The sequence below is a fragment of the Rattus norvegicus genome, chromosome 2 (assembly GCF_036323735.1).
Source record: "Rattus norvegicus strain BN/NHsdMcwi chromosome 2, GRCr8, whole genome shotgun sequence".
Lineage (NCBI taxonomy): Eukaryota > Metazoa > Chordata > Mammalia > Rodentia > Muridae > Rattus > Rattus norvegicus.
Genome location: NC_086020.1, coordinates 77,930,902 through 77,952,796, shown reverse-complemented (window position 1 = coordinate 77,952,796; position 21,895 = coordinate 77,930,902). Strand labels below are relative to the sequence as shown.

At 46.2% G+C, this 21,895-nt stretch overlaps 1 protein-coding gene and 1 long non-coding RNA gene across 2 annotated transcripts in view; one reads left to right on the top strand and one right to left on the bottom strand.

Moving 5' to 3' along the window:
* Myo10 (myosin X) overlaps nt 1–21,895 on the bottom strand; it is a 204,606-nt gene that overhangs the window by 83,341 nt on the left and 99,370 nt on the right. Inside the window, exons 4-9 of the mRNA NM_001401822.1 lie at nt 14,665–14,852; nt 5,686–5,820; nt 4,009–4,133; nt 2,687–2,700; nt 2,482–2,566; nt 1,007–1,110 (exon numbers count right to left, since the gene is read on the bottom strand). Coding sequence (NP_001388751.1) covers nt 1,007–1,110; nt 2,482–2,566; nt 2,687–2,700; nt 4,009–4,133; nt 5,686–5,820; nt 14,665–14,852 — 651 coding nt within the window. The remainder of the gene's footprint in view (nt 1–1,006; nt 1,111–2,481; nt 2,567–2,686; nt 2,701–4,008; nt 4,134–5,685; nt 5,821–14,664; nt 14,853–21,895) is intronic.
* Nucleotides 14,738–18,137, top strand: LOC134485861 (uncharacterized). Its single transcript, XR_010064149.1, has 2 exons — nt 14,738–14,876; nt 18,010–18,137. It is a non-coding gene; the product is annotated as an uncharacterized LOC134485861 (long non-coding RNA).

Sequence of the window (21,895 nt, the reverse complement as noted above, 5' to 3'; positions counted from 1 at the left end):
AGGGGATTGGTTCCAGTCTCCCCTGTGGCTCTTATAATCTAAGAATGCTCAAACACCTTATAAATATGTGTACATGACGTACATTCTCTATATAGTTTATCTCCAATTTACTTATAATGCCCAATACAGCTTGTATACATAACCATTACACTGTATTGTATAGGAAACAGTAACAAGAACCAAAGGCCTGAATATAGAGTACAATTAAAAGCTCATTTTCCGTCTGCTGGCAGTTAAATATGAGACTATAAGCAGTGGATGGACAGGGATGCCTGCACCTGTGTCTGCTGTATTTATACCTGATTATATATAGATACACCATGAGTCAACCCTGGATACACTGTATCCCAAAGCTAAGGACTCTGGCAAAGACACTGAGCCCACCAGGATGTGACCTCCAGCCATCCTCACACAGATAGGCTGTTCACAGCGTATGCTGACCAGGCTTTTTCAATGCAACTCACGCTGTCTAGAGGCTGTGAAACTGAGAGATGCTAGATGCTGCCGTGAGGCAGAGTGCAGATCGGCACCATACACTTAACCAGAACTAGTTCCATTAAAAAGGCTGCAGGAACTGTATCACAAACCAATGGCTACCTTGTCTCATGGCTAAGGGAACTATTTTTTAAAAAACAAAACAAAGCAAACCCTGCCTACAAACTGAAAACTGGAGAACCGTGGCCGGGTTGCAAAGCCCAGGGTTCTGTGGGTTTTGTTTTTAGGAATAGAGGGCACCGATGCTGAACACGCTGTTCCAAGTGGGTCACACATCTGTCCTGATTGATGCAGTCACTTGCCATGTCCGAAGGACTCCTCCTACCTAGGATTCCCTGCCAGCCCAGAAAGCAGGCTTCCCTCTGCCTTACAGGGAAATAATCATTCTTACACATTCTCCCAAAAGGAATAATTTCTGTTTTCATAAGGAAAAAGTTATTTTTTGGGGGGGTGTAAGCAAAAATAAAATCCATACTCTAGTGAGGAAAAAATTTTTTAAAAATTAACTTACAATAACTTGTCTGAACGACTCCTGGTCGCTGATTGTCTTGTCTTCTGTACACCCAGACTGATTCAAGTAATGATAGTTTTCTGGCAAAGATAAATAAAACTCTTCTACAGAAAGACAAAGAAAGATGCGACGTGAGTACTCAGCTGGTGCAACTGACAAAATTCAGAAGATGTTACAGTAATTTACCTGAGTGCACCGGAGACTGTATTCTGGTGTTAATAACTAGAGCACACACATAGTCCTATTCTCCAAATGACCACACACTAAGATGCTGGCAAAGTTACTTTTTAATAACCCCAGGGAAATCAAAACAAATTTAATAAATTAAAAAGAATCAGCGAGGCTGGCTGGTTAGCTCAGCTGGTTAGAGCATGGTGCTAATAATGCCAAGGTCGTGGGTTCTATCCCTGTATGGGCCACTGGTGAAATTCTGGGCTGGAGAGATGGCTCAGTGGTTAAGAGCACTGACTGCCCTTCCAGAGGTCCTGAGTTCAAATCCCAGCAACCACATGGGTGGCTCACAACCATCTGTAATGGGATCTGATGCCCTCTTCTGGTGTGTCTGAAGACAGCGACACTGTAGTTATATATAATAAATAAATAAATAAATAAATAAATAAACAAACAAACAAACAAGTCTTTAAAATCAGAATCAGAGAAAACTAATTAACGAGGCTCTTGCTTTACTGCTTTCTTTTAAAAGCCAATCATTTAGCATTTGTTAAAAGGACTTGCTTAAGACACATGGCTCTAGGTCCACTCTCCAGTAGGACGAAAAAAGAAAGTAAGCACAAATTTGGAAATGAGTGTCACTTAGGTGTGTTTTAAAAGTATAGCCATCACCTGGGGAGATGGCACAGTGGTTAAGAGCACTGGCTGCTCTTCCAGAGGTTTTGAGTTCAATTCCCAGCAACCACATGGTGGCTCACAAACGCCTCCAAGTCCAGCTCCAGGGAATCTGACACCCTCAAACACCAATGCACATAGGGCAAAAATAAATTATTAAAAAATGTCATACGGGGTAGTAAGTTTGTAATGCCCACGGCTCGCTGGCCACATAGCACAGACTCACTGACATCACCTTCTGACCTCTATTCACAAGCATGCAAACTCACTAGTTTACATGCACACATAGAAAAATACAAAAGTACAGATACACATGTATGTTCAGAGAAACACAGATAAACTTGCACATGTGTGTGCACACACACTCTGAAATAAAGTCGCTTGCATGGCATTATGTATTTCTCACAAATATCAATTAAATTAAAAATGTACTGAGGTTATAAACAGTTTGAGGTTTCTCTGCTGCTAGCTTTCCCCCTGTGCTGGTTTAGTCCCGGATGACCTCAGTCAGCACCTCTGGTACTTTCAAGGTACACGTTTCACTGTAGCTGAGGGACGTCACAGATTGCCGAGGAGCCCACCATCTGCAGTGAGTTTTGAAGGAAGACAAGGAGCTGCTTATCACTCACCTCGTTCTCCCTGGTCCAGCCCTGCCAGCAGTGCATAGAATATGTGATAATTCCTCTCCCCGGGGTTTTGCCTCACTACTCGGTTCTGTGAGGAGAAACCAAATTTATATGTATATATTTTAAATGTTTTTTTACCACTTAATACAAAACAATCTCTGAAAACTGTCATTATAGGAAAACTGCGAACTGAACCATGGCTACTTACTTTTTCTAATAAATCTTCATGCAAGAAGTAATGGACGGTCAAGGAAGAAAACAGACACGGGTGGAGAGGGGGTGTGGGAGGGGGCTGTGTGCTAGCCTGGACTCTTGAGTTATGGCTCCCTCCCTCATCTGTCTACCCTGCTGCTACTGGTGCCAAAAGACATTAAACAAACAAAGCCCACTTCACCTAATCCAGTCCCAACGCCATGGGGCCCAACCAAACAGCAAGTGCTTGGTGACTGCTCCAGGGTAGACATGGCTTGAATGCAGCCCCAAAGGCCACGTGCAGAATCCTTGGTCTATGGTTTGAGGGTGGAAGAGCCCTCATACGAGGTGGGGCCCAAGGGAAGGTCACAGTCACTACAGTTATGCTAATGCTGATCTTATAAGCCTGTCAGCTTCTGAGACTAGATAGTTAAGAATGGAGTCCGGCCATCTTGGTTCTCTCTTCCTCTTCCTTCCTGGCCCGTGATCTTTCACATACACTACCTCTGTGACGCCAACCACCACGCTACAACAAAGCTAGATGGCTTGTACCAGAGCCTGAATACATGACTTGTTAGAATCTTAGCTCAAACCGTGACCTAAGACACAGCAATTTTTAATCTTTATTTTATTTATTTATCTATGTATTTACTTACTTAGTTATTTTTGTTTGTTTTTTTTTTTAAAGATTTATTCATTTATTATATATAAGTACACTGTAGCTGTCTTCAGATACACCAGAAGAGGGCATCGGATCTCTTTACAGATGGTTGTGAGCCACCATGTGGTTGCTGGGAATTGAACTCAGGACCTCTGGAAGAGCAGTCGGGTGCTCTTAACCGCTGAGCCATCTCTCCAGCCCTATTTTTGTTTTTTGAGACAGGGTTTCTCTGTATAGCCCTGGCTGTCCTGGTACTCTGTAGACCAGGCTAGCCTCAAACTCAGAGATCTGCCTGCCTTTGTCTCCCAAGTGCTGGGATTAAAGCCATTTATCATTACCACCTGGCTTCAAGCTATTTTTTTTTTTTTAAAAGGCAAAATTTGATAGGCTTTTTTTCTATCAACTACCCAGTCAGACATTACATTATAGCAACAGAAATCAGACTAATAAGCGATGAATCTAGACTATGGGCATAATCTGAAACATTTCCACAGGAAAAATGATCATTTAGTTTATAAAGTAACTAACAAGCCAAATGCAGTAATATTAAAGAAAAAAAAAAAAAAAAGCTTGAACTAAGTAACAGGTATTTCACATCCTTTTGGGGCCTTTACAATAAGAGCAAAGTTTTCACAGACAGGGCCGAATGCAGACAGCCATGAAACGAAACAGGATACAATCTACAATTCTTCCGCCCTGAATGTTTCCTTTCTGACAGATGTTCAGTTGAACAAACTTCCCAAAGCGGCTGGAGTTGTTGTTGTATACGGTCTTCGCATTGCCAAATGCTTCCATGATCGGGCTGTGAACAGAGGACAAGAGAGCATGAATCAGGGCAAATGCTAATACACACAAACGTAAGGAATCTGCAGCCGCGGGGCCCAGCCGGACTCTGTTTATTTAAAGAAGAGTCGGCTTTTCTAAACACTTGCCGAGATGGGCTTCTCCTGAACATCCCCTCGAATGAGAAGAAGAAGATGGCTAGTTATTCCGTGAGAGGAAGCCGCACAGCTAAGGGGGCCCATGACTCAGCTCTGCACAAATGAACTTGGGTGACACACTGCCAGGGAGTTGCACAGAAGAGCCCCCATCTAGGATCGGAAAAGCCCTCGATGCTGGGCCTTCTGCTCGTTTGCATTATGGCCTGGAGGTAATTTATTTAACACCTCCGGATCAGCTCCAACTGTTAAACGGAGTCAGGCTAGACCAAGGGTGTAACAGGCAGTGCCGTAAAGGGCCAGATGCTGTTGTCAGCTTCGCAGAGCGTACGGGCCCTGCTGAAACTACTCAGTGCTGCCACTGTGCTTTAAAAGTTGCCAGAAACAACACAAGCGAGCATGGCAGGGCCCCAAGAAAACTATTTACGAAGAACACTGGAGGAGATGGATGAAGCGGTCTGAAAATGGAAGGTGATGACCCTTGCTACTGAGCTATATACAGGAAGCGGGGTTAAAACTAAAGGCATATATACTTCGTGTAATTTGTGAGTATGCATGTGTACCTGTGTGCATGCACATACAAGGGTGTGCATGCTACCTTAGACCTTGAAAATGCTAAGCAAGCACTTTACCACTGAGCTGCATCTCCAATTAAAAACCAAACAAAACCAAACAAAACTGCAGGGTATTAGACTAGGCTGTAGCTTGCTGACCTCAGGACAGCTCTTTGCATCCGACAGCTCTCTGCATCCGGTGTCTGTCATGTCTCTAACAAGGCACCAATCAGACACCAAGTGAGTCTGTGGATGATACCCAGCCACACAGCCTTCTGTCAGTTCCAGAGATCACAGCTGGGTACTGCGATCTGTCCTAGGTGAGGCTGTGCAAAAGCCCTGTGCTCACACCCACAGCACATTTCTCTGAACACTACAGCACCTAGGTTAGTGTGTGTCTGAGAGCCTCAGTCGGCAGCAGCCGTCAGTCAGCTTCTCAGAAGCATGAGGTACCTCCTACAATAGCCTGACAGGGAAGGAAGGGAGGGAAGAAGGATGGACAGACCAGGAGATGCTTCTGCCACAGCAGGTGTTGCACAAGGTAGTTGCAGCAGGAAGTGCTGGGTCCATGTCAAGACCATTTCATTTTTAGGAGGTGCAGGAGGGGCCACGGTGGTGGGAGGTGAGACAAAGGTGCCCTACATCACCCTTCCCAGCATGGAAACTCTCTAGGACAACTGGCCTTGAATTCACAGAGATTTGCCTGCCTCTGCCTGCCTGTGCTGGGATGAAAGGTATGCAGCTAAGATCACTTAAGAAATCCTAGCAGGCAAGCCTGGAAAAGAACAGACTAAGTTTAGCTATTCCGTCCCAGAAGCAGAGCAAAGCCTTTGGCCCGGAAGTGTGAACAGAGAAGCGCTACCTGCTTTGGAGGATGGCTTGCTCAACGCTGGACGACTTCTCCTGTAAGCACAAGTCCAGAGAATGCTGGCTGATGACGGACAGAAACTTGAGGATCAACTTGGTGCTTTCTGTTTTCCCTGCCCCGCTTTCACCACTGAAAGACAAAACACGCAAGTTTAGGTTTCTAAGGGAAGATGTACTCTTGAAACAACTAGCTTTGTCAAAGACTCCTTAACACAAGTCACCATTGACAATGGGGAGAATGGAGTTCAAAATCCCTGATGCTGGACCAGGAGGAGGACTCCATGGCTAAGGGGGCCTGCCACCAAGCCTAAGGACCTGACTCCACTTTTTTTTTCTTAAAGACTTATTTATTTTATGTATATGAGTGTTCTATGTACACCTGCAGGCCAGAAGAGGGCATTGGATCCCACGACAGATGGTTGTGATCCACATGTGGTTGCTGGAAATTGAACTGAGAACTTCTGGAAGAGCAGCCAGTGCTCTTAACCACTGAACATTCTTCTCTCCAGCCCCCTGACTTCACTCTTAAACACACATGATACAAAGAAAAAATAGCCCAGACAATATTGCTGATGCCAAGAAGTGCATGCTGACAGGAGCCTGATATAGCTGTCTCCTGAGAGGCTCTGCCAGAGCATGACAAATACAGAGGTAAATGCTTGCAGCTAACCATTGAACTGAGAACGGGGTCCCCATTAGAAGAGTTAGAGGAAGGATTGAAGGAGCTGAAGGGGCTTGCAACCCCATAAGAACAATACCAACCAACCAGAGCTCACAGGGACTACACCACTACCCAAAGACGATACATGGACTGACCCAGGGCTCCAGCTGCATATATAGCAGAGGATGGCCTTGTTGGGAACCAATGGGAGAAGCCCTTGGTCCTGCCAAGGCTGGATCCCTCAATGTAGGGGAATGTCAGGGTGGGCAGGGGGAAAGGGGAGTGAGTGGATGGGTGGGGGAACACCCTCATAGAAGAAGGTGGAGGGGGGATGGGATAGGGGAGTTATGGATGGGAAACCAGGAAAGGGGATAACATTTGAAATGTAAATTTTAAAATATCCAATAAAAAGAAATAAGAAAAAATAGGGTCCCATAGGTCCCTCTGACCTGCACAAGTCTGCTATAGCACATGCATGCCCTCCTCTGACACTGAAATAAGAAATTCAATTTTAAGACTGCCTGTTGCTATGAAGGGAAGCAGAGATCCCTTCTCCTGCAGGCCTGTCCATTTCTGGCCTCCTGTATGCTGCTTTTTATGCAAGACTCAGAAGATAGATGGCGCTGTTCAGATAAGGGGAGCCCTGCGCACGCAAGAGTCTTTACTGGGTCTTGTTCCCAAGCACGTCCCCACTGCAGCAGCCCCTGCTCAGGGGGGCACCCGCTGGGTGTGTGTTCAATGAATGGGCACAGTCACAGTACTTTGGGGGGAGACAATGAGCACAAGGAGACCATTGGTGTTCAGAAACATGAAGTCTGTCCTACCTGACTAGCCGCCCAGATATTCTCAAGACAGACAAGGGCTGAGTGCCTGGCTCAGAGCTAAATACCGAATGTCTGATTTCAAAGTCCCATGGATGTTTTGCACTTAGAAACAGGTAAGGGAGAGTGAACAAAGCATTTCCAATAGAGGGGACCAATGGGAAAAGAAAAGGATGTCTCAGCTATGATGTCTGCCAAGTATAAGGCCGGCACAGAAAACAGGAGGATTGTGGGTAAGATATAACGGAGCAGAGACAAGAAGGCAGGCAAGGCGGTACTGGAAGACACAGCCCATGGTTGGTGACTGTGCTGTGCCCATTAACATCACCTTAAAGAGAAAGCCCTTGAGAGGATACTCCAGAAGAACTGCAGGGTCGCTTCCGGAAGATCAGCTATAGCTATTTCCTCCAGGAGCAGCTATTCCCTAGCTTACGGTTGTTCAGATTGTGTGCCCGTGTAGTACAGAGACGGGAAGGAGCATGAAAGAGACCTGGAGGGAGAGCCCAGTCTACTTTGTGTAAGGCTGTGTTCAGCAAGTACCACGGGGAGGCTAGAGGAAGCCAAGAAGCAAACAGACAAAGAAAGCAAACCAGAAGGGCCGTACGGCCAGACAGAAGCCATCGGAGGCAGGGGGCAGACAGTGCTTGGTGGAAGACGCACAGGAGTACCCGAGTTCTCCAAGTCCTGTGCATGCCAAGGTATGGGGATCTTAAGGAATGCTGCCGGGAACATGGTCAATGATTAAATAATTACATTTAGTAAAGAGAGGAAATATCTCAGATGACAGACACCCCTGAAGCCAGGCTGAGTATCTTGGGCACTCAGTAAATACTTGCATTTGCCAGGCCCATCACAAATACCTTGTCCCCTTTGTAAACATTAGTTTTGAGCATGGATATCATGATTCCAAAGAAAAATGCATCATAGCAAGGGCTCCAAGGGGTCCTGGTAATCAGACAGGCAGACATGTGTTCTCTCCGCAGAGAACAAATACCCATAAGTCGACACCTCCCACGAGATCCAAAGGTAGAACCGAAGAAATTACCACACAGGCCTACCTGGGGCAGCGAGTCTTAGGACCTGGAAACTGTCCTGTTTAATGTTTGAGACAGGAGAGTGACTCACAGTCGAGCCAGTCTGGGCAGAGTTACCTTTTATCCACAATGGGCACCATCCTGATTCAGGACTTAACAGTCCTTTTTTACATACCTGATCTGGGCACAGCCCAGTGCTTAGTGTATGCCTGACACTGACATCATACAAGACTGAGGAGTGTCCAAGCTAGAGAGAAGGTTCAAGGAAACAGCCAAATGGTTACTTATGTCTTAATAGGTACACATCGAGCTGGCAAGTATTGCTGATTGGAAAAAAAAAAACAAGAAAGAGGCAGGTACTGGAAGTATAGCTCAGTAGGTAGAGCTCTTGCCTATTGTGCTGAAAACCTGGATTTGACTCCCTGTACTGCATAAACCAGGAATAGTTGTACAAACATGCAGGAAGTTCACAGTCATCCTTGCCTACCTAGCAAGGCCGATGCTACTATGTAAGACCTTGACTAAAAACAAAAGAAGCAAACAAAAGTCAAGAGAAACAAACTGGGGACATTTCCTGATTGAGATAGACAGGGTTTCTTAAATCCAGGTTATCACCCTCTGACACTCTGAGGTAGAAGTTCAGTCCTAGGGCTGGGCAGGGAGCATGCACAGCACCCCTGACAGACTTGGGGGTGGAGGTGGGGCAGTATGTGACAGAGAGGCTCTGGACAGATATGGGTATCAATGAGCCTACCAGCATGACGACCTGGATGCTGATAACAGTTTCCACATCTGTCCAAAGTTACCACGCTGTACACATGAAATCAGCGCGGTTGACTTTGATAGTTTTACTTTACATTGGAGAGAACAAAACAAATCTACCTCCAAGAAAAAAAAAAAAGTGGCTTCCAGACCTCAGCGTTGGCATAGGGCAGCTATGAGAGAGAGTTGTGAGAGGAAGGGCATATTTTGGGGTGACCATCATGAGCACTCAGAACCCAACCCAGGTTGTGAGGTACCAGGAAATGATACCTGGGGACTTGGAGAAGCTGCCCAGCTGGGATTGGGAGACCAGGAAAACTCTGAGGGGGGGAAAAAGGTAGAGAAGGGAAGAGACAGGATCGAGTAGGCTCAGGAGAAACATCAGAGACCCTGCTTCGACGAAGAGAGTGAGACAGCTGGAGAGAAAATCAGCCGTGGAACCTGATGTGCACATCCCCCCAAGCATGTAAGCATGTAACAGCTGGATACTTTTGATTATGCCAAATTACCTAAAGAAGAAATCAAAGTGTTCAGGGCAGTGAGGCTCAAAGAGCTGGGAGCGCTGTGCTCTGTAATCAGGAAGGAGGCGGGTGAACACCAGCAGCAGACTGTGCTCCAGGAACTGACTCTCCATGCACTGGCATGCTTGGGCTGCTAGCAGGACAGACTGCAGCTGGTAGTTCTAGATCCATGCATGCCTACAATGTCTGGTCCTTACATTCTCCCTTTCTCTGTTTGCATCTGCTGATCAAGCAACGCCCTTCCTATGAATCAAATTCCCAAACAACACATTTTTTCTTAAAACATAAATCAGATCAAACCTAATTTCTGTCATTTCCTAGTTGATGGCTAACTAAAGGGGCATCTCTAGCGTCTAAAAGACTATGTCCAAAGGTTAAACAAAGTCCTTGCATCATGGCTTCTGCAGGACGTAGCACTCGGTTGGAGCAGAGGCTAAAGTTCAAATCTCTGTCGTCAGTCATCCACCAGGTCCAAGCCTCATGCTCTCCACAGAGAAGGTTCTCCGAGCCTCTGTGAGGTTTATAACAAGAGGAGCTTTTCCACAGGGTTTGGTCCCATTCTAGACTGTCCTCACCCATACACATGTCCTTCACCTGCTTCCTACTGTATGTCAGTCACAGACCATGGCCTGTGTCACATAGTCCCATTCCAAGCAAACAGCCAACTCTCCTCAGCACCCAGCAAGCCACACCTCAAGAACCCAGTGATTCTCATACCATCCCACAATACAGAAGACACGGTTAAGAAATGGCTCCATTTTTGAAAACTCCAAACAGCAAGTAAGCGAAGAGCCAACACTTCCTCTGGATTACTCACCCCCTTTGACTGACAGTGAAGGCTGGCCGCTTACCACACACTGTCCCAGTGTGAAGCAGTACAGACAAGCCAGCCTTAGCGTTTTACCCAGGACAGAATTATAGGGGGCATTGTTTAGGACTGTGCTCTGTACAGGGCTCTGAAGGAAGGACGAAATTACACCAAAATGGAGTCACTCCTGACAAGTGCTGCACAATCGAACTGAAGCCTTATGGAAGCACATGAACTCCAGGCTCAACTAGGTTTTACTGAAATCAGGAGACTCCAGTCTGTCTGGGTCAATCTGAGCAGGAAGTTCCTCCACTTCAACCCTTACAAAGGTAGCCTGGGATCAGCCAGTCTGTGTGGTTCTCCTGTTTCACTCCCTGTCCCTCTCAGGAATTCCTCTGTTCTGCTCTGTCCCAGGGAGAACTCTCACTCTACCTAATGGTTTGAAGGTTGCCTCAACTCCTAAATTGTGACAAGGACTCAATGGCACCTACAAGTAAATGAGTTGTGATTTTTGTTTTTGACACTGCTCTACCATCTTCAGAGTTCACTCACATTCAAAAGAACCACAAGAAGCTAAACTCTCCTTATACACACACACACACACACACACACACACACACACACACACACACACACAGAGGGGAGGGGAGAGGGAGAGGGAGAGACACTAAGGTCACTGTCAAATGTAGAAGGCCAACCAAGGATTCACACTAACCTTATTAATACATGGGGGGTGGGGGAATCCTTACATGAGTTTTAAAGTCACATATATGTAACGTCATATACTTAAGGTTTATGATAGCATAAGCTTCCACTTAAATGTCCATTAAAAAGTAGAATTTAGGGGACTGGAGAGACAGCTCAGCAGGGTAGGGCACGTATTGCTCTTGCAGAGGACCTTGGTTGACACTGGGACAGCTCACACCTGCCTGTACGTAACGACACTGTCTGTAGGCACCTGCACACATGTGCAGAACGTGATCTCATGCAGGAACAACACATAGGCATACATTTTTAAAATTTTAATTAATGCGGTAGGGCTTGAAAAAAAAGAAATAAATAATTAATATTTTAGGGGGGAAAAAAGTAGAGTTTCAGAGCAGAACAACCTTGAAATGGTACAGAATGGAAGCCGAAAGGCCTGGCATTGCCACACCCAGCTGGGGATCTCAGCCATGCCTGACCTGCTTGTTTTAAAGTTTACTTGATAATATGGAAGGCTCAGAAGAATATTCTCTGATTGTAATACCAAGAATGGGAGAGAAAGGTGTGAGACCAGTAAGACACACTGCGTCCACCAGGGGGCAGATCAGGGCTGAGAGAACCAAACAGATGCTTGTATCTGGCAATTTACCTTTAAAATGCCTTGTTTTCTTAATTCCCACACCTTCCATAAAGAAATGGAGGAGAGGGGAGAGGGGGGAGGGGAGAGGGGAGGGGGGAGGGGATAGGAGGGAGGGGAGAGGAGAAGGGGGGAGGGGAGATAGCAGGGCAGGGGAGAGGAGTAAAGAAAAAGGAACAAACAAACCTGCTGACAAGCTCTATTAAACCAAATGACCATGATGGCACCGGCAAGCACTGGAGATACAGAGGCCTGCCAAAGCTACATAGTGAGACCCTGGTCAAATACAAAAACAAACCCACTCCCACATCCTAGTGACGAGTCACTTCCTTTTTGCTTTTGAACAGTTCTCATTACATAGCACTGGATGGCCCTGGTAAAAAAGGCTACCCTCAAGCTCCAAGATACTTGACCCTGCCTCCAAGAATACTAGGATTAAAAGTCACCGAGCCTGGACACAAAGCCATTCACAGAGACTCTTGTGGACTCATTTAGCTAAATATGGTTACTTTTCCTTTTTGGTTTTTCAACACAGGATTTCTCTGTGTAGCCATGGCTGTCCTGGAACTTGTTCTGCAGACCAGGCTGGCTTCACCAACTCAGAAACTCTCCTGCTTTTGCCCCCCAAATTCTGGGATTAAAGGTGTGCACAATCACCACCCAGCTGGTAGCACATTTTTATCCCAGCATTCAGTAGACTGAGATAGATACATGCACCATGAGTTCAAGGCCAGCCTGGGCTACATGCGTAGACCCTGACTTACAAAAGCAAAACCAAACAGCAATCTTCCATGATGTTTGAGTCACAAGTCAAGTTACCTATATTAAGCATGCTAGTCCTTGAAGCTGTTTTCTATTCAAAGTGAGTAGCTTTACTTGGACTAACTTTGAATTAGCATGATCCCCGTCTGCATTACTTAATACACTGACTGTTACGTCCAAGTGACTTCTACAGTGTCACCTTAGTGGCACAACAGTAACCGTGAAGAGTACAAAGCCCATCTCTCCCCATGCTTTTGGGGAGGGGAAATCAGTTCATCTATTCATGTATGTGTAATTTCTATCTATTCAGAAAAAGAAAGAAAGAAAAAAAAAAAAGCAGGGAAACTTTTCAACAAGTACAGTGGCCAGATCCTGCAGTACGGACACAGCACGGCACACACAATGATCATTATAGAGTGCTCACATCAAAGGTGCTTTCACGGCTGGCACAGTGCGCTACTCCCTGTCACACTGGGCAGTATGGACACATCTCAACCGTCTTCAGGCACACTCTCCATTCCCTAGCCTGGAGATTGTGGGAGGACCTCCACTGGTGCCCCTCCCCCACAGGGATAGTGTCTCTGATCTGGGGAAGGCGGGACACATACAGTGTGCTCCCCTCAGCCTCTGATCCAGTCAGTCTTCGCCATCTGGGAACTGTGCTCTGGTCACCTGGCTGGGTGCATGACCAAGTGGCCTGTCTGTGGAACATGGGGCTACAGTTTTGGCAAGCTCGATTGGCTTGAGGTCCAAAAATGACAGACGGCACTCTCCATCTGTTCCCATGTCTTACTGTCATAGAACCTGAAATCCTGGGGGTATCTATATACTGCCCTCCCCCAAACCAAACTGTCCTTCCCGCTTCCTTGTGACAATTATTTTGTCACAAGTTGGGACTAGAAAGCCATGTGAAACAGCTGTCAAAATCATTCGCCACGGCAGTTCAGTGGCCTGCCACTCCTCAGGCACTGTCATGTCCCATGAATGGATGCTTAGAGGGATACGTGAATGAAGAACTTGGATACTCCATGGAAACCTCAGCACTTCCATCCCATCTGTGTTGGACAGCATCCAGACTGGACTTAAACTGCCGCTGCCACAGGCTCCCAGAGCAAACGACAGGTCCCAATAGGATGCCACTGGGATATATGCAGTGGGCCAATTTGCATCCATTAATAATAAAATTTAAGAAGTATATAAAAATGTACTCCAGGTCTTTTTTAAAATGCCATTTTTAGCAGGAAGGGTTTTCAGGGTGGGGGGTTCAGGCTACTTTATTTTCCAAGTAAGTAAGAGCTGTGTAATAGTGACACACATATGGAACCCCAGCACTTGGAAGCTCAGGCAGAAGGAATGCTGTTTGAGACTAGTGTGGGCTACACAGTAAAATCTTGTCTCAAAAATAACCAAAGATAGAAAAGGACACAGACAAGTTAAACTTGGCTCAAACAGGCAGGTCATACCTAATGCAAAATTAATTTAAATAAACATGTTCTTGTTCCATTCTCTTAACACATGCACAGCAAGCTATCCTTCTCCACCTAATTCATAAGTAAACTTTAGGACAGTGGTTTTCAACCTTCCTAATGCTGCAACCCTTTAAAATAGCTCCTCATATTGTGGTGACCCCAACCATAAAGTTATTTTCATTGCTACTTTGTAACAGTAATTTTGCTACTGTTGTGAATTATAATATAAATACTCATGTTTTCTGATGGTCTTAGTAAACCTGTGTGAAAGGGTCCTTTGAACTCACTCACACTCCAAAAGGGGTTGCGACCTATAGGTTAAAAACTACTTGCTTAAGGGAGCATTCCCATTATTAAAAGATTTCTTAAAATCAGGATATTGCTAACCAGAGTGATTTCTATGTATATAGTAGATTTCTTCTAGAGTAGAGAAAAAACATCTTGCTCAAAACATTCAAGCATTGTGACTAGCATTCTAAAATATGTAAAATATTTTAAATATGAAAGAGACATTAAATAAACAGATTGACAGTGCTTCATCTGTGAAATGGCCCAAAGAATAATTCAAGAAAATTGGGAGGAAAGAGAAAAAGAATGGGAATAAATAAACGATCGAACAAATGAATGAACGGAGGGCCTATACAGGGCAAAACGCCAACCCACACAGTGGTCTGCAACTGAGCGCCCTCAGCAGCCCTCAGCAGGAGCCAGGTTGGCTGGAGAGCTCTCCCATGAATGGTTTCTGCTGGGCTGGGCAGACAATTGGCCCACCCCTTCTCTCTGCTCCCGCTCACCTGATGAGCACACACTGGTTGTCATGGCGCTTCCACAGGCAGCGATAGCACTCATTGGCTATGGCGAAGATGTGCGGTGGAAGCTCGCCCAGGTGGCACCTGCTGTACTGCTCCATGGTAGCGCGCTCGTACAGGCCAGCGATGGGCTGGTAGGGGTTCACTGATGCGATGATGGAGCCGATGTAGGTCTGCAAGCAGAGGGGAAAGATCAGGTAGCGTTACCGGGACAGTGAGGCCAGGCTCGGACCTGCACTTCTCCTGCTCTGCCTTCTGCACGAGGGAGGGGGGTTGCGATCCAGCGAAAAAATCGTTTCACTCTGTCTGCCTCAGCACCCACTGTCCACCCTAAGGTATACACCCTCGACACTGCGCAAAAGCACGGAGCAGGTTCAGAGCGGGCTTTCAGGAAGAGGTTAACGGCGAACTAGGATGGCACTGAGCCCAGACCAAATCCCTGTTCCCAGGTGACCTCCCTAATCCCAATCCTTTCCTGGCACAAAGCCTGACCAGTTCCGGTTCCCTTCCTCCACTCCGAGGCTGTTATGAAACAGCAGGTGACAAAGGCAGAAAATAGAAAAAAAGGGCAGGTGGCGTGGGGAAGAGGGTACGGGCGCCATTGAATGAGCAGTTTCTCTGTGGAGAAACTTGTGGAAGTCAACTGCTATCAACCCACCGCACACAACACGGGGGATGTCTTTGAAATGGTTAAAAATCACCCCAACGACAAATCCTATGCTAGGGTCTATCAGCCACAGTTTTGGTTTCGTTTTATTTTGTTTTGTTGTTTTTCAAAACAGGTATCTCTAGGTATTCCTGGCTATACTGAAACTCCTTCTGAAAGACTAGGCTGGCCTCAAACTCAGATCCGCCTGTCTCCGCCTCCCTCCGCCTCCCAAAACTAGAATAAAGGTATGCACTACCATGCCTGGCTACACAGCCACAGGTTTTTAAGGATGACAGCATCCTTACTCAGACCTTCCAGAGCAGTACAGCACAAGCTAGGTTCCCCTGCTGAAAGCCCTATGTCCCCTCCACAGAGACTTCCACTCGCTGGCCCTTCCGCATCTAGGTTCCCAGTTTTCCAGAGTCACACAGAGCAAAGGCAGTACATCAACACTGGGAATCAGCATCCTGCAGACACCTTCCCCTCCTAGGGAGCACACCTGCTGTGGCTTTTCAAGGACCAGCATGCCTTCTTTCTTTCCCATGTGTTGAAACCCTGACCACAATGCCTAAAATAGCTTTGAAGACAGAGGTCTTTAAAGAGTGATTGATTTAAACTCAGGCTCTTAGGGTATCTGAATCCAATTCTGCCTGGTGTCTTCATAAGAAAAGGCCAGCTGGACACACAGAGACCCCGTGGATGCACACTCCAAAGTGGGCCAGTAGAATATGTAGAAACCTGCTGACACTCCGTTCCTAGACCCCTTGCCTCTGGAACCATGACATATGTTGTGGGGTATGGTTACTGGAGGCAGGCAGGCCATACATGGGCCTGACCCCATCAGTATTCAGAACCCTAGGAAGATATGCAGTTCTATGTTTTTTTCTCAAGCGAGGAAACTGAGACAGGAGGAGGAAGTTTTAACAACAGCCATGGCGTCAGTACATGATGGGGATGAGATCTGAATCCAGCCAACCTAATTCTAGAACCTTCTATTACCACATTCATTAAAGTACAGCAATCCTACAGGGCAGGGAGGGACAACAAAGGTAGCCAGAAAGTTCAAACATTCTGAGAACACCTGTACCTCATTGCAATTTTAAGTGATCTGTATTCACATTAACTGCCAAGAACACCAGGCCAAGTATTGTATGTTCAGTCTAACTTTCTTCAAATATAAAAAAGGTCTAGGTTGGGAAAAAATTAAACTAAAACAAGATTTAAAACATAAATGGCATTACCATGGTAATTGCACTCTAAGATTTATAACCAAAAAGAACAGAGAGCAGATACTTAAATACTTACACACCAGCATTATTCATACAGCCAACGGGTGTGAAACCCAAAGGTCCATTGTCAGTTCACAAGGGAGAAAGCTATGGTACATCCATACAATAGAATACTCTTTAGCCTTGAAAAAGGAACCCGGTAATTATAAACATGCTATAATACCAGTGTATGGAGTTTGAAAGCATACCAAGCTAGAGATATCAGATACTTCTAGAACAGGCACATCTACAGAAACAGGAAGACAGAAGTTGAAAAGCAGTGAAGAGGCAGAACTCCCATGGTAGGGGAGGAGCAATAGGTAGTCTGTACCAGGTTTCCATTTGGGGTGATAAAGATACCCAGGAACTAGACTGAAGTGTGGGCTCTTCAACATCATGAATGCACTAGATCTCATTTGTCTGCAGACTTATGAACTTATGTTCATTGAAGTTCACCTCAATTAGACAAATTAATGTTTCTCTGTAAGTAAATGTGCCTGGATGCTCTAGAAAGTCTAGTTCTCTTCGTCATAGCTCTGGAGAGGAAATTAGGCAGAAAGGGAAAAAGCAAAACAAAACAAAACAAAAAACAAACACAAGCCAAAAACCAGAAGCCACCCTGGGGAAGGAGTTGGGGCAACACTGGCCACAGCACAAAGGCATTCAGCCATGCTGGTGAGCCTCTCAGCTCAGCGACTGGATTTTCCTTCCCTCAGAAGGTTTGGACCACATCTCCCTGACAGGCAAATGGCATCAGGTGGAGCTGTACCTGACTGGTAAAGACTAAGCACTTGAAGCCGTGGGGGTGGGGGTGGGGTGAAATTCAGAGGCAGAGCGTTTGCTTGTCACGTTCAAGGGCTGGCTTTGATGCCCAGTATTGACAAGACAAATGTCTTCCTTACAGTCCCCCTCCCCCCTTTCAGTATGCAGGGTGGCTACAGGTCTTCCAACATGAATGCAGGAGCTTTACTATTTCCACATACGATATCCATACTGCACCAGTGCTTCAAAGGACTCTGAGCAGAGATTCACGTTTTCCCGTAAACCGGGCTGGCTTTATTCTCCCAGTTCAGGTTTCCCAAGTGCTAGGATGATAGCCACGTGGCCCTGCCGACCTTACGGTTCCGGGATTTTAGTCTACGTCTTTCTAAAACAACTTAACCTGATATTCCCTGATCTAGGTGTGGTGGCTTGAAAGCACATATACCCTCCAATATATATATAGGCTCATATATTTGCATGCTTAGTCCTGAGTAGGACTATCTGGAAGGATTAGGAGGTGTGGCCTTGCTGGAGGAGGTTTGTTACTGAGGGTAAGCTTTCCGGTTTCAAGGGCCCAAACTAGGTCCAGGCTCAGTCAGCCTCTCTTAATCTCTCTCTTCTCTCCCTCCCTCTCCCCACCTCTGCCTGCAGATCAGAATGAAGGAAGCTACTTCTTCTCCAGCAGCCTGCCTGCCTACTGCTACATTCGCCACCATGATGATAATGAACTAACCCTCTGAAGCAGTAAGCAAGCCTCAATTAAATGCTTCCAATGAGTTTCCTTGGCTATGGTGTCTCTTCATAGCAATAGAACAGTAATTAACACACCCAGCGAGGAGGGCCATATGCATACCATGGGGCGGGACCTTAGCTGCCAAACAAGACCCTTGGGCAGGCAGAGGCCAGTACTCTGACCTCTTCTGGCAGACAGGAAGAAGACGCCTCTACAATTCCTTGGTGGGTGAATGAGGGTAAGGACGGGAATTGGGTTTTGATAGACACCCCTGTGGACTAACAGCAATGGTTTCTACCGCCCGCCAATGTGCAGAACTCACTCAGCCCAAGATCCCCCATCTCTCTCCCTCCATCCCACGTCTGAAAAAAGCTGATATAAAAGCTCAACTACTTTTACACAACTAAGTATGCACGACATAACAGGGGTCAAGCAAGGAATGAATGAATGAATGAATGAATGAATGGGCTGTGTATGGCAGAGGGGTTTCACAGCTGCCCCAGTCTCTGTTAGCACACTCTCTGATGTCCGCCTCATTAGCAAGTTGCCTAGATCATTTCTCAGGCATCATCTCCCCACCACTCAGCTATGTGACTGCATTCTCAGAACAGTGGCTTCAGCCACAGAAGGGTCCTTACCAGTGAACTTTAACTGTCATTGCCAATGTAGGTGGCAAAGCACATGTCTGAACCTCACAGCAGATGTATGTTTTGAAAGAACCACCATGGTCATGGCTCACGATACTCTATTCAAACAATGAGCTTCGGCATTTGAAACGTAGTCAAAATAAATATGGTCAAAGGCACCCCCAACCCCCAACTAAGGGCATCACTCTTCGAAAAGATGGTTTTGTCTCTAAAGCACGGGCTGTGTGCTTAGGGTCAGTAAATAACAAGAGATCTCCGACAAGCAGCTAAGCCGCAGGTGGAGGAAGACAGGCCGGGTGCGGGGCGGAAGACAGGGCGCTGGAAGAGACCCTGACAGCTGGGAAGCAGCACTGCTCGCAAGCTTTGATCATTCTGCGCTCTATAAAAAGATATGATTACCGCTCCCAAAATGGCCCCGATAGCTCTGCAGCTTAAGGCTGGGGACACATGCAGGTACCAGCTCCTGCATGTTGCATTCCAAATTCCACAACGCTAAATAACTCCAGTCGTTTTAATGGCCGTCCAGAAATAGAAAATACATCCTATTTGGAAGCAAGTTAACTTTGCCAGAAAAGTTCCACATAACTCACCCTCAAAAAACATAATAATTCAGAACAGCCACTGCACATGTGGCCCAAAAGTGTTAAGAGAAACTCACTGTGTTTCGACAACATCAAATCTACCAACTAAGGGCTTGTAAAACAACAGAACGTACCTATATCTAACCCATGGAAAATATAATATGGAAAATATAATTTGATTTCACAGAACATGTGTATGATAAAAACAAAGCAGTGCTTAGTCTTACATGTAACTTCTTAGCCTTTTGACTAAGATCAAGACTGCACCCTGTATCTAAGACCGACATGGTAGATGGACTTTCACAGGAGGAAAATGGAATAGCCTGCTCCGTCCACTCCACACATTGGCTTGGCCTTGCAGTACCTCTAGGAGCTGTGTATCCCACCTTCCTGTAACCTCAAGGATAACTTAAAACCTCGTAGAAGCCACAGACTTTAGCCATAGTGAGTTACAGACATGGAGGGCTATACCACTGGTGGACTGTCAGAGCTCCCTTCATGGAAAAGGCTAATCTCAATATCATGGTCTGGAGAAGTTCAAACACTTGGTCCTCAGCCAGGGGTCACCTTCCCTGATACATGGCCTAACCTCTCTAAACCAAGATTCTGATCAGCTATCGCATGGTCCCCTCTGTTAGCACCCAAGTTTACTATCTGGAAGTGCTCTGTAAGTTAGAGGTGTTTATTCCCGTCATTGCTAACAACCCTTTTCGTCCTATGGTCCTGCAAGGGTACACAGAGATCAAGTAGGCTGAATGTACCAGAGAAACCAGTTAGCTATGGTTCATGCGGTGATGTATTTTTTGCTGAAGGAAAAACCAGTTAAGTGGAAATCATTTATTGGGGATTTATTTCTCACCCATCATTTCCCCTCTCCTCTTGGCGCCATGCCAGTTCAATACAGCAATGATTCACTTTCTGAATCTTTACCTTGTGTGAACTACAGCTTGAAGTCCATATTCTCAATGGACTACCACACCCTCTTCCCCTGGATGCCCAGAAATGGCTCAGAAGCAACATGGAGGGGACAACCTCTTCTGAGCACCTGTTTCCCCACACCAGAGCAGACCTCGACAAATGGCAATTCAGCGATCTTGTAGAAATTCAGACTTTAGGGCCAACCTGATGCCTCAGGCATGAAAAAGACACTTGTCAGGAAGCCTAATGACAGTTGTCCAACCCCCAGGACCACAGTAGAGACAGAACCAGCTCCCACAAGCACTCCTCTGATCGCCTCATGTGCACCATGGCATGATGGCATGCGCTTCTCTGACTCTCCATGACTCACCAAGGAAAATGTCATTGTTTTCCAACAGGTTAATGGGTCAATACTCCTCCCAGACCTGATGCATCCTAACCTTTAGCCCAAATCTGAGTTCTCCTAAAACTATGTGTTTTCTGCCATCACATTTTGGTGAGTTGCCTTGGCCACCCAGTATGCAGCTTTTCTTCATGGTAACTGCCATGAAGAAAGCCCTTGAAATGCCTTGAAAGCCCTGCACTGGATAAATGTGCTGTGGTGGTTTGAATGAGAATGGCCCTCATGGGCTCCCAGGGAGCGGCGCTATTAGTAGTTGTAGCCTCGTGGGAGGAAGAGTGTCACTTGGGAGTAGACTTTGCCCCTCAAGCAGGCCTAGTGGCTCAGAGTTTCCTCCTGTTGCTTGCAGATCCAGAGGTAGAACTCTCAGCTCCTTCTCCAGCACCATGTCTGCCTGCGTGCCAACATGTTTCACGCTGTGACGATAATGGCCTGTTTTGCCAGCTCCAGTAAATGTGTTCCTTTGTAAGAGTCGCAGTGGTCATGGTGTCTCTCCACAGCCATAGAAACCCTAAGACACGCATCAAGGTATTTTACTCTTTGCATACACCCGTCTGCTGCCTGGAGAGCTTCTTTGCGCCTTAGCCAAATGTCCCCAAGTGCTCCAAGGCCTAAGACTTGCCTGAGGATCAGTCTCTGCTGCTTCCTCATCCTGATGCTCATCCACTGGAGTCAGCACACTCACTGTCTCCCTGAGTTCCAGTCAGCGGCTTGCTCGTGTCTGTCCTCACCAATCAATTAAGTGCCTTCCACTTCTGCCATCTTTCAACACAAAGCTACTGTGGACAAGAGGAATTCTGCAACCCCGGAGCCTAGTGCAGAGTCAGATATTCAGGCAAGGCTAACTCAATATGGACATCCTGGAAATATATATTGCCAATACCCCCACCCCAATATACTCATACGTTTGTTCCATTCAAGGGTGCTCTCTGCTCAGTACCTTCTGCATAAGAAAACGATTTGCCATGGTTTGATTTCACCAAATGAAAACATTGCTAAACAAAAGAACATTAAATGTTAAACGTCTATGGATTTTCAAAAGATGCCAACATCATAAGAGCTCAGCGACTGGTTATAGACTCTTCAACATCTCCACTTCCCACTGAGTGAATTTATGTTTCAAATTCTCCTCCTGTTGAAAAGAGTCTGAACCAAAGGAAAGACAGGGTGTGTGCGGAACATCACAAAAACGCAGGTCCTAATTGCCACCATCGTGTGCTGATGTAGAGACTGCCAGCTCAAGGGCCCAGTTTGGTAA